The 12153-nt window shown below is 40.2% G+C and overlaps 1 protein-coding gene across 8 annotated transcripts in view; it reads right to left on the bottom strand.

Annotated features, from left to right (window-relative positions):
• The window catches only part of LOC104598242 (rab GTPase-activating protein 22-like), a 120471-nt gene that overhangs the window by 65800 nt on the left and 42518 nt on the right, over positions 1–12153 (bottom strand). For 6 of the 8 annotated variants that reach the window (XR_016078884.1, XR_016078885.1, XR_016078886.1 and 3 more), the window contains one exon: positions 5472–5873. Coding sequence is in view for 3 of the 8 variants with exons in the window: in XM_088892365.1 (XP_088748491.1) it covers positions 5472–5873 (402 nt within the window). In the remaining 5 variants the exon portion in view is untranslated. The remainder of the gene's footprint in view (positions 1–5471; positions 5874–12153) is intronic. The other 2 variants (XR_016078887.1, XR_016078888.1) reach the window with 1 other exon arrangement.

The raw sequence follows: 12153 nt of genomic DNA, 5'->3' as shown, positions 1-12153 counted from the left end.
CTACAGCGGATCTGATTGAAGACTCGATAAGGGGATGAAAAGGAGTTGCCGTTTTGAGGGCCTGGAGGTGAGAATGCCTCTGGCCGGTGCTGTGGTGGTCAATTAAGTGGTATACTAGACCCTCTATTCAGTGTACGAAGAGGGCTGGACGTATACAGGTATGGACACTGCTGTCGTGTGTTCAGAAATGGACTGTGAATGCTGATTCTTTTTGTGTGCTTCAAAAGTTAGTTGTTGTGGTGCTGGGTGAAACTGATACACATATCAGTCATGTTTTTTTTTTTTTTGTGTTTTCTTGCTCGCATGTGTGCTGAAAGAAGAGTAGTAGACTGCTGATGTCCACGACAGCAGTGGTGTGGTGTTGATTGTGTTGTGGTGGCTGACATATCTATGATTCTAAATGCTTAAAAGTGAACCCCTAGACCTTGTGTGTAATCAGTTCTGCAGTATGAAGAACAAGTGTTCGATGAAATGACTGAGTAATTTCAGTAGTGGTGTGTTGGTGGTAAATGGTCCTGCAGTGTGCAGTCCAAGTGTTTGATGTATTGACTGAATGATTTCAGCTTTAGAGTGTAGTGTGTAATGTGCAGTTGAAGAAAGTGGGTTGGTGGTATCATAAGTGAGATAAGTCTTGTGACAAGTGTGAGATTGTGGTGTATATTTAAAGGAGAAATAATTGAGATGGCTTCAACTGTAGTTGGGAATGACAACAAAACAAGCATCATGCTTTCTTCAGATTATCTAAGTGTTCAAATGACATCTATCAATTTGAATGGTGAGAACTATGTACCATGGGCAAAATCTATGGAGGTGTTCTTGAAGGCCAAGAGGAAAGTAAAACATGCGAGGGAGGAGAAACCTTCCTCTGATTCTCCTGGGTTCAGTGATTGGGAACAAGATTATGCACAGATAATGACGTGGCTTTGGAACAGCATGGAACCAAAGATTAGTGTGAACTTCAGGTTCGTAGATACAACCAAAGAGATCTGGGATCATGCTAAAAAGTTGTACTCGGGACAAGACAACACAACTAGGGTATATCAATTATACCAAGAGTACTTCAATTTGAAGCAAGGAAGTCAAAGCATAGAAGAGTATTATGCAAGTTTGAGGAACATCCGCAATGAGCTAAATGTGTATCACCGTCTAACATCAGATGTCCAGATCCAACAACAGCAACGTGAACAACTTGATGTGACTAGGTTTCTTGTGGGCTTTAAGGCTGAGTATGAGCCTGTTAGAGCACAAATATTGGGGGGATCAGCTCTCCCCTCACTTGAAGAAGTTTTTGCCCGTCTTAAGAGGACATCCATTGAGCCGGTGGAACATTCTTCCTTCTCTGATAGGTCTGGTTTGGTAGTGACTAAAGGGAGTGGTCGTGGAAGTAGAAGTGGTGGTGGCAGCAGTGGCCCTCCAAGCAACCGTGGTGGACACATGTTTAACCGGGCCAGTGGCTGGACTGGAGGCCGTGAGTCAGGGGAAGTCGTGGAAAAGGAAGGGGTAATGCGCAGAGAAAATGTACACATTGTGGCTTAGAGGGGCACATAGTTAATTTCTGCTATGATTTGCGTGGTCCACCCAACACTTGGGCTAACCATGTTACATCTAAGGGTAGTAGCACAATTACTGAAAGCCAGCAAACTGCCCCAACCCCCTCCACACCCACTTGTGCTTCCGGGCAGGAAATGGTGAGTGTACCACGGGCAATATATGAGCAGTTCCTTCAAAAATCTCAGTAGAACACAGCTACACTTGCCCATTCAGGTATGACTTGTTTAGCTTCCAAAGCCTCACCCTGGATCATTGATTCTGGAGCCTCGGACCATATGTCTGGGACTCCTGATGTATTTTCATCCCTTTCCCACACCTCCACATCTCAAACAGTTACACTTGCTAATGGTTCTACATCTCCTATTTGTGGTGTTGGTGATGTTGATCTCTCCTCATTGTCTTTAGCATCTGTTTTATATGTTCCTAAGTTCCCTTTTAACCTTATGTCTGTTAGCAGATTAACCAAGTCCCTTAATTGTTCTGTAACCTTCTATCCTTCTTCTTGTGTGTTTCAGGATCTCAAGACGGGGACGAAGATTGATGGAGGGCATGAAGCCGGTGGTTTGTAATACCTTGATGGTGGTGGCCCTCCAGTGGCTTTTCAGTCGTCTCTTCCTCCTCTCCAATGGCACTACAGACTTGGTCATCCCTCTCTCAAGGCTTTGAAGCTGCTAGTTCCTTCCTTGAGTCATCTTTCATCATTAGATTGTGAGTCATGTCAGTTGGGAAAACATCATCGAGTCTCATTTAGTCCAAGAATTGATAGTCGTCTCAAGTCCTTTTGTTTTAGTTCATTCTGATGTATGGGGTCCAGTTAAAGTGGTGTCATATAATGGGTTTAAGTATTTTGTAATCTTTGTTGATGACTTTTCAAGGATGACATGGATCTATCTTATGAAAGACCGTAGTGAATTGTTCTCTATTTTTCAGAAATTTCATGCTGAAATACGCACTCAATTTGGTGTTCATATGAAAATACTTCACTCCGATAATGCCAAAGAATACATCTCCTCATCATTTCAGCAATACCTAGAACATCATGGAATAATTCATCAAACTTATTGTGCCTACACCCCGCAACAAAACGGTGTAGCTGAACGGAAAAATAGATATCTTCTTGGAACTGCTCGGTCCTTGATGATCAATATGCATGTCCCAAAGCACTTTTGGAGTGATGCTGTTCTTACATCCTGTTTTTTGATAAATCGGATGCCCATGTCAATCCTTGGAAGTCAATCCCCTTTCTCCGTGTTGTTCCCCACTGTCTCCCTTTCCTCTCACCCCAAGAGTCTTTGGCTGTGTTTGTTTTGTTCAACACTTGGGGCCTGGAGTAGACAAGTTAGATGCTCGAGCTACGAAGTGTATTTTTCTTGGCTACTCAAGGATTTAGAAAGGGTACAAGTGTTATTACCCTAAGTTTCATAAATCGTTTGTGTGCCCTGATGTCACCTTCTTTGAATCAGTTCCTTTTTTCTCTAATGCCGGGGTCTCTTCTTCTCCCTCTGTGGTTCCTCTTCCTGTTCCGGTTGTGGACCCCCTTCCCGTTGCTCCCACTCCCACTGCAGATGCACATCATATGCCTGTTACTACAGAGAGGCCACCAATTACTCAAGTGTATACCCGCAGAAGTGCTTCGGCTCCTGCTCCACTTCAGCACCCGTCGACAGATCCTGCCACTTCTCCTTCTCCCTATTGCTTTGCGAAAAGGTAAACGTACTTGTACTTCTTATCCCATTTCATACTATGTTTTCACTGCTCACCTTTTTGCTTCTCATTGTAAGTTTTTATGATTACTCTCATCGGTTCCCATTCCCAAGACTGTACAGGAAGCCCTTACCTCTCCAGGGTGGCGGCAAGCCATGGAAGAAGAACTCTCTGCTCTACAACATAGTCATACGTGGGAACTCACCACCCTTCCTCCTGGTAAGCACACTGTTGGATGTAAATTGGTCTATACAGTGAAGCATCTTCCTGATGGCAGTGTGGAACGATTGAAGGCGCGGTTAGTGGCCAAGGGCTATTCTCAGTTATATGGTCTGGACTATATGGAGACATTCTCTCCTGTGGCTAAAATTGGTTCAGTTCGGGTGTTGATCTCATTGGCTACTATGTATGATTGGCCTCTCCTACAACTTGACATCAAAAATTCCTTCCTACATGGTGATCTTGTTGAGAAGGTGTATATGGAGCAACCACAAGGGTTTGTTGTTCAGGGGGAGGCTGGTAAGGTGTGCAGGCTCAAAAAGGCAATCTATGGACTGAAACAATCTCCTCGTGCATGGTTCGGCAGGTTCAGTGAAGTGGTGAAGGCCTTTGGGGTGAAACAGTGTCAGGTTGATCATTCTGTGTTTAGCTATAACTCAAAAGATGGAAAAATCTTGCTAGTCATGTATGTGGATGATATTGTCATAACTGGAAGTGACAGCAATGGAATTGACAGGCTGAAAAAATTCTTACAGGACCACTTCAATACGAAAGATCTGGGGAAGCTAAAGTATTTCTTAGGAATAGAAGTTGCGAGGTCAAAACAGGGGATCAACCTATGTCAGAGGAAATATGTTCTTGATCTACTTGAAGAAACAGGGTTGTTAGGTGCTAAACCAGCAGAGACTCCTATGGAACTCAATGCCAAGCTAAGTGTGGATGCAGGTGAAGAGTTTGATGATCCTGGAAGATACAGAAGGTTGGTGGGAAAGTTGAACTACCTGACCATTACCCGACCAGATATATCATTTGCTGTGAGTGTGGTGAGTCAGTTTATGCAACATCCCCGGGTTCCTCACTGGGAAGTTGTTCTGAGAATTGTTAGGTACCTAAAGGGTGCTCCAGGTCATGGTTTGTTATACCAAAATGGAGGAACTCTTGAGATAGTAGGGTACACAGATGCTGATTGGGCTGGCTCTATATCAGACAGGAGGTCAACCACAGGGTATTGTACCTTCCTAGGTGGCAATCTTGTAACTTGGAAGAGCAAGAAGCAAACAGTGGTGGCAAGAAGTAGTGCGGAAGCAGAGTACAGGGCTATGGCCCATACCACATGTGAACTAGTATGGATGAAGAACCTACTACAGAAGATGGGTTTCTCAATTGACAAACCCATGAAACTATACTGTGATAACTAAGCTGCTGTTCACATCTCATCCAATCTTGTCTTTCATGAAAGAACTAAACATATTGAGGTGGATTGTCACTTTGTGAGAGAGAAAGTGATAAGTGGGGTAATAACTACATCTCATGTGAGCTCAGGAAATCAGTGGGTAGATCTCTTCACAAAAGGATTATCTCGGGGAAGAATAGATTACATTTGTAACAAGCTGGGACTATATGATATATACTCTCCAGCTTGAGGGGGAGTGTTAGAATGCTCGAGTCAGGGGTATTTTGGTCATTCTGGTGTATTTTATTGAAAGTGAAATGTCTATTGTATCTGAGTTTAAGTTATGTGTCCCATCTTCTATGAGGGACAAAATTGTCTTTCTTGTAACTTAAGTTTTATGAATAAAAGTCAAGTGGGTCGGATAGGAGAGTGACTTTTGAGCATCCTCTCTTCTAGTTTGGCCGAACACTCTTCTCCTCTCCTTCTTCTTTGTCTTTTCTTTCTTCTGTCTTCTTCTCTACTTTGACCTAGAAACAACTAGGGCTTATTCACATAACCTAACCAAACTCTACCTTTAGTCTTAAGGTCATTCCTAATCCCTGTTCTAGTTAATTAAGTTCTCCCTAGAGTCACCCTTGGGTCATTGCCATCCTAAACCAATTGGTAGAAATGCAGCCAGTCCTGCATCATGGGATGACCTGATTGATGTGATTTTTTAGTTGTTAAAAATGCATGAAACCATTGATGATATCACAGATGAGTATAAAAACCCTATATGTCAAATTAACTGAAGATTGGAACTAACACAATGTAAAGCACCTACCTTTATCATATCATCAATTGAGTTGGTTTCTTTTTTGATCTTTTGGCGATTGACAATAATAATTGCTGCAACACAGAAGATAGGTAATTCATCATCTCCATTCCTTGACGATGAGATAACAGTGCAGATCTCCATGCGATCATTCCTTGACCAACAATTCCTAGTCAAGCCACAAAGTGAATGACTTGATGCAGATTTCATAACCATATTGTCAGACATGGATCGTTCTACATTTGCATGTTTGGATTGTATACCACTGCTTGAAATTCCATTTTTGTTTTCTGCAATTGCTTCACCAGTTTCTGACACTGGATCTCTTGAAATCTGTACCACCAATGGTTCAAGACAATGTTCCTCTAAACCCTGAGCCACAGATTCATCAAAATCCGCAGCCCACATCATCTGAAATGAAAGGAAAGTCATGAAAGTCGGTTTAACTTCTTTACTCAGAAAAATCAACATTAAAATGTTCTACATTTGGTCTGAATTAAATAATGGACATCTAATGAGACTCTGAACAGTGTACATGATTATTTTTCCAATGAAGATTTCAGATTTTTCCAACAATTTACTGTCCAGCTGCATTCATGACAATAAATGCTCTACATGCATAAGAGCAGAAAGCAAGAATACATTGAACTCTTTCTATCATATCTGACTACCTATACCAACTTAAGTGCCACAACAATAAAATGAGAGCGACTGCAAGAGGAGTGAGAGCACAAGAGTTGTAGGCAAAATCTCTCTTTATTTCTCTGTCAAGTAGTCATGGCTATTCAAAATTTCAAGTTCAAAGGGCATGAGATCTTGAGGATCAAAGTACCAGTGCTGTGAAAATGTGGTTTCTATCACAATTTTTTGCTGTGTTTGGTTTGAAAGAAAAGGTAGAGAAAGGAACTACCTTTTCTTTCAAACGAAAAACAGCCTTGGAGAAATACAATAGATAAAAAACAAAATTATAATGCCATTTTCCCTTTATGGGTTCATGAATTCAATATATTGCTCAGAAGATCAATGTTATGCACTCTAAGATCCAAAATGTGTGATCTAGGAGCAATGGTGCACCCATGTTGTGAGAGAATTATATTGATACATGCAAGAGTCCATTTTAATAATCATAGAAAGCCTTGAATTTTTAAGAAGTTGACAAAGCAGGTAATTTGAAGATATAAATTAGGTAAATAGATGTAGGTTCTTTATGAGTTTATGACATGATCTTGATAAGTAAATGTGAGAACAAGCCTCAAGTATCATATTTGTTCTACCTTATTTGTGTTAGATAATGATGACCTTAGAGCCAAAAGGACTTCTTGAGGGTAAGCTGTGTAAGTAAAAAATTCCAAGAAGGAAATATAGGGAAAGAAAAGAGGAGAGAAGAAGAGAGAGAACAAAGGTAGAACAAGCAGTAATGTCAAATGAAAATGGGTGAGTTACTGTTAACTCCCCAAATTTCACTAATATTTTGAGAGCATAGTTACAAAAAATATCCCTTTACTGGTGCCTAAGTACAGATAAAATTAAAATGATAAAAAAATACCCTCAAACTTAAAGACATTACATCATGCTAAGCATAGATACCTATCATGCCTAGCTTGCACAAATTCTTGTCACATTTTGGCTTGGGAACACACTTAGTGAGGCAATCAGCCAATTAAACCTCAAAAATGGTAAGCAGATTTCTCCACAGGCAAATCTCACTCTAATGAAATGCATGTTCACTTAATGTGTTTTGTATGATCATATTGGACAGGGTTGTGATCTATGTTTATGGTGTAGAGATAAACAGAGTTAGCCAAGGGCTATTTTTGTACTTTCTTACTTCTACAATAGTTTGTTTTGTACACTAACTTTTGTATACTAAGGGAAGATTTGTCCTTTTATGTTTAATATAAATATCATTCTTTTGGGTGTCGACAATCACTTTTGACACACCCACCAAAGTGTTGTTCTCTCTCTCTCTCTCGACCTGACTCTGACATGGTATTAGAGCAGGTCATGATCTGATCTGCATAAAAATTCTTTTATTATCTATGTTCTCTCTGTCCTTTTGGGGTTTTCCTAATAGTATTTGGGAAGCCTTCAAGTGCTCTTGAATCCCTTTCTAGGGCTGCTTCAATCAGAACTATACAGACCCGTTTTCTGGACTGTTGCACCATCAGAAATACTTTTCTCCTTGGATCTCCTTGTAGAGAAACATCAGATTGGCCTGAATCTTTAGATCTGGTGTCACCTAGAGGAGATCTATTGGTTCTCTTTGGCTTGGTTTGGTTTGGATTGATTTTGATATAGAAGGGTTTCGATCTACTTCTAGTTGCTAAAATGACTTCTGTGAGAGTTCTTTTATCCTTAGTAGTGAGCTATGATTGGTCTTTGTATCATTTTGATGTTAAGAATGCATTTCTGAATGGTGATCTCAATGAAGAGGTATATATGTCCCTTTCTCCTGGTATATATGGCAAGGAGATGCAAGGTAAGGTGTGCAGATTGAAGAAATCACTTTATGGCCTGAAACAATCTCCACATGCTTGGTTTGACCGGTTTAGGGCTGCTCTTGTTCAGTTCAGCTACACTCAGACTCAATCAGATCATACCCTCTTTATTAAGAGAAGAAGCACCCTGGTGACATTCCTTAGTGTAGATGATATTGTTGTTATTGGTAGTGATACAGAAGAAGTTAGTGCTCTCAAGAAGTTTCTTAGTTCTAAATTTGAGATCAAAGATTTAGGGGAGTTACGGTATTTTCTTGGCATTGAGGTTGCTAGGTCCAAGGAAAGTATCTTTATTTCTCAATAGAAGTATGTGCTGGATCTTCTTACTGAGATTGGAAAACTTGGTGCTAAACCTGCCTCTACCCCTATTGATGTGAATCATAAACTCTTATCTAATGGAGAACTTTTAACTGATAGGGGAGTGTTTCAGAGATTATTGGGGAAGCTTCTTTATCTATGTATGACTCGTCTAGACATTTCATATGCTGTGAGTGTCATTAGCCAGTTCATGCATGCTTCCAGAGACACATATATGTTGTAGAAAGGGTGCTATGCTATCTTAAGGGAACCCCCGGGAAGGGTATCTTATTTGATAAACATGGCCACATGAAGGTAGAAGCATATACAGCTGCTAATTGGGCAGGAAATTTGGATGATAGGCGATGCACATCAGGTTATTGTGCTATGGTAGCCGGAAATATTGTTTCTTGGAGAAGTAAAAAGCAATCAGTGGTTGCTAAATCTTCAACTGAGGTAGAGTATAGGGCTATGGTCCATGGGGTTTTTGAGTTGTTATGACTTAGATCTCTCCTTGATGAGATAGGTGTTTCATGTAACGAGCCACTAATGTTGTATGGTGATAACCAGACTTCTACTAATATTGCTCACATCAGCATGATAGAACTAAGCACATTGAAGTACACAAACACTTTATACAGGAGAGAGTGGATTCAAGAGAGGTCTGCCTTCCTTTCATTGAATTAGAAGAGCAGCTAGAAGATTTTCTAACTAAAGGAGTTCCAAAGGCTAAGATTCAACATTATGTAAGCAAGTTGGGCATGATTGACATCTATGCTCAGCTTGAGGGGGAGTGTAGTGAGAATGAGCCGAATGGGCCATAGTGTTTCTTATTTCTTTTAAGTAGTGTTTAAGTTTATGTTTGTTGGTTATGGGCCTTAGTTATGGGCTTTTTTTGTTTTCTTTAATTATTTATTTAGTGTTGGTCGCCCCATTAAGGGCATCTAGGTAATTGTACTTAATTTTAGAATTAAGTTAATAAAAGAGATCAAGGGGGCTAGAGAGAGAGAGGTTTGAACTCTTCTTTCTCTCTTCCCTTCTCTTCTTCTTCCACAACCTACTGTTGAAACCTCTTTCTTCTTTCTCTTCTTTCTTTTCCTATATTTCTGAGTTACTGCAGGTGTATTTCTCAACTAACATCTTGGTTGGCAAGTGGGTCATGGATTTCTGCTGCCAAGGACTCTAATCATCATTCCATTTGGCTGTTCCTTCAAACTTTTGATTTCTGGTTGTAATCTTCTGTTTTTGTTTGTGGTTAGTTTGAGGTCCTTGCCTTTTGGCAGAATCCTGACCGTTTGTTGCATCTTTATCTTCTGTTATCAGCATTAAATTTCTATTTTACCTTCTCAAAAAAATCAAAGATTGGAAGGTTGATGTGTTTAAACCCTATTTTGTCAAATTGGTGCGGCATTCAAGTATTTCTTGACTAAATACACATTTATGTGGAGATTGAAACCGGTTTATAGAGGTTGGGCCCTGGTGCAACGGTTGGGTTGCTCCATTGTGACCTGGGTGACCAGGGTGACTAGGGTTCAAATTTTGGAAACAGCTTCTCTATATGTGTAGGGGTAAGGATGCATGCATCTGTCCCTCCCTAGATCCCACATTGGTGGGAGCCTTTGAAATTGCTTTTGGAGAGATCTAAGCCTTCTGGAGAAAGCATCGCACTTTGATCTTCTATTTTTGGCGCAACATTGAGTTTGTATTCTTGATAGTGTTTGGGACCATAGTAATCTGAGTTTTTGCCTCTTGGAGACTTCAGATTATTATGTTGGAATAAATTGAAAAAAGCAAACAGGTATTTCAATCCATTGAGGTAACTTATTTTTATGTTTTTACATGTACCTACTACCATCCAGGAGTACATATGTCTACTTTTGATGTAATTAAGTTGCACATATAAATAAAAAGAGGGCTATACACAGACAAAAACTGTGATTTGAATTTGGAAAGAGCATCAGTGATAGTCCAATCGAAGGCTGGCCAGCTGTTGATAAACAAATGGTGCCCAAGCTCTAATGTAAAGGACTTGAAGATTGTTGGTAACATGATTGTGGGAGTATTAGGCTTGCAGTTTCACCTCTGGAGGCAAGAAACATTTGCCTTGCTTGCATCTATTTGTAGTGAGTGACTTGTAAGAGTTTTCTTACAAGACTTATTCAGCTTCCATGAAATTAAATGGTGTGAAACCTGAAGATATTCCCCAAAAAATAGAAATCTTCTCAGAGGGGATGTTGCTCTCTATATGAATGGCGATTTCCATTGAAGCAGATCTATGGAAGGAGGGAAGCAGGGAGGAAGATGTGTCAACACTCTTGGCCAAAAAGAAGAGAACAAGAATAATCTTAGAGGTGTCCAGAAATTGTCGACTCCCACCTCAAAGAGTCTCTTATATATTAAAAGACATGTACAAGAATGCCCATATAGGGCTGAGAGGCAGAAAAGAATAAAGAATACAAATATTGTGATATACAATAGGGACTATACTAATAAGATACATCAAGTCACAGAATCTCCACAAGATGCACTGCATGGTAGACAATATTGGTGAATTCAAATGATAATAGCCCTTTCATGGAAATGGTGAAGAAAAGAACAGGAATAGCAAAAGGTTGGAGTTAGCAGGGGAGGAGAATCATCACATGGAAAGTCTTTTGCTCAGGTGGTGAGCAGTGGTAGTGTTGGAGATTCAATTTTGAAAAGTGGAGAACAGATGAGGAATATGAAGGGATTGACAAGAGGAATTAAGCTAGCTCGAGGTGACTTAGCTGAACCGGTGGGACAAACTAGTACATGTGATTACGTTGGGAGTCTTGGAGATGGGACTTCAGTCCAAGATATGCAAATTGGACATGTGACATTGATTATATCTAGGAAATGGATAGCCCTTAGTTTGGGTCTACCATTGTCTTCTTTGAAGCTAGTTGAGAAATATGTAGGTGTGTCAAATGAAAACAGGTCCTTGATAAAGGTACTTAAGACCTCGTCACGGGATGAGGATAGATAAGTTTGGTGTATAACAAAATAGATATACAGAGAGGAAGTCGCCCCCAAAAGAGTGGCATGAAGAAACTGAGTTTTGTCCAAGTTAGAAGGTTTCAGATGGTCGGCCTAGATATGGAGCAAGTATGCTCATGAAAGAGGTGGGAAACAGGGACGTTCAAGCAAGATACGACCATGGAAAGAGTTGTGAAACTAGTGTTGTAAACCTAGGGTTTGTATGAGAAAGAAAGAAAGAAAGAAAGAAAGAGAGAAGAAGAAGAAGAATGTGTGGAGTGGTGTGTTTCTGTTACTGTTCACACCCTCAAAAGGCACTTTATATTTTGAAACAAGAAATTACAAGGAGGCCCCTACTTGGGTACCCAAATACAAAGAGAGTACAAATAGAAGAGGAAAAGACTAAAAACACCCTTGCCTAAACTTTCTCAACACTCTCCTTCACACTGAGCATATATGTCAATCATGCCTAGCTTGGAAAGGTTCTTAGCAAACTTTGGGTGGTGAACACCTTTAGTGAGGCAATAAGTGAATTGGTCTTCTAACCTTACAAAAGGAAGGAAAATCTCTCCACTGGCAATTTTTTCTCTAATGAAGTGTTTTTCCACCTCAATATGCTTTGTACAATCATGTTGAACAGGATTGTGGGCAATGTATATGGCTTCTTAATTGTCACAATATAGTCTCATTGGGATATCCGCTTGGATTACCATCTTAGTCAATAAAGTCTTCAGCCAGAGTAGTTCAGACACTCCATGAGCCATTGCCCTGTATTCTACCTCAACACTAGAACGAGTAACCACAGATTGTTTCTTACTTCTCCATGAAACCATGCCTCTGACTAATGCACAATAACCAGATGTAGATTTTTTGTCATCAATGGACCCTACCTAATCAAC

Source organism: Nelumbo nucifera, chromosome 7 (assembly GCF_055504915.1).
Source record: "Nelumbo nucifera cultivar China Antique chromosome 7, China Antique-T2T, whole genome shotgun sequence".
Taxonomy (NCBI): domain Eukaryota; kingdom Viridiplantae; phylum Streptophyta; class Magnoliopsida; order Proteales; family Nelumbonaceae; genus Nelumbo; species Nelumbo nucifera.
The sequence above is the reverse complement of the archived record's forward strand: the minus strand, read 5'-3'. Positions and strand labels throughout refer to the sequence as shown.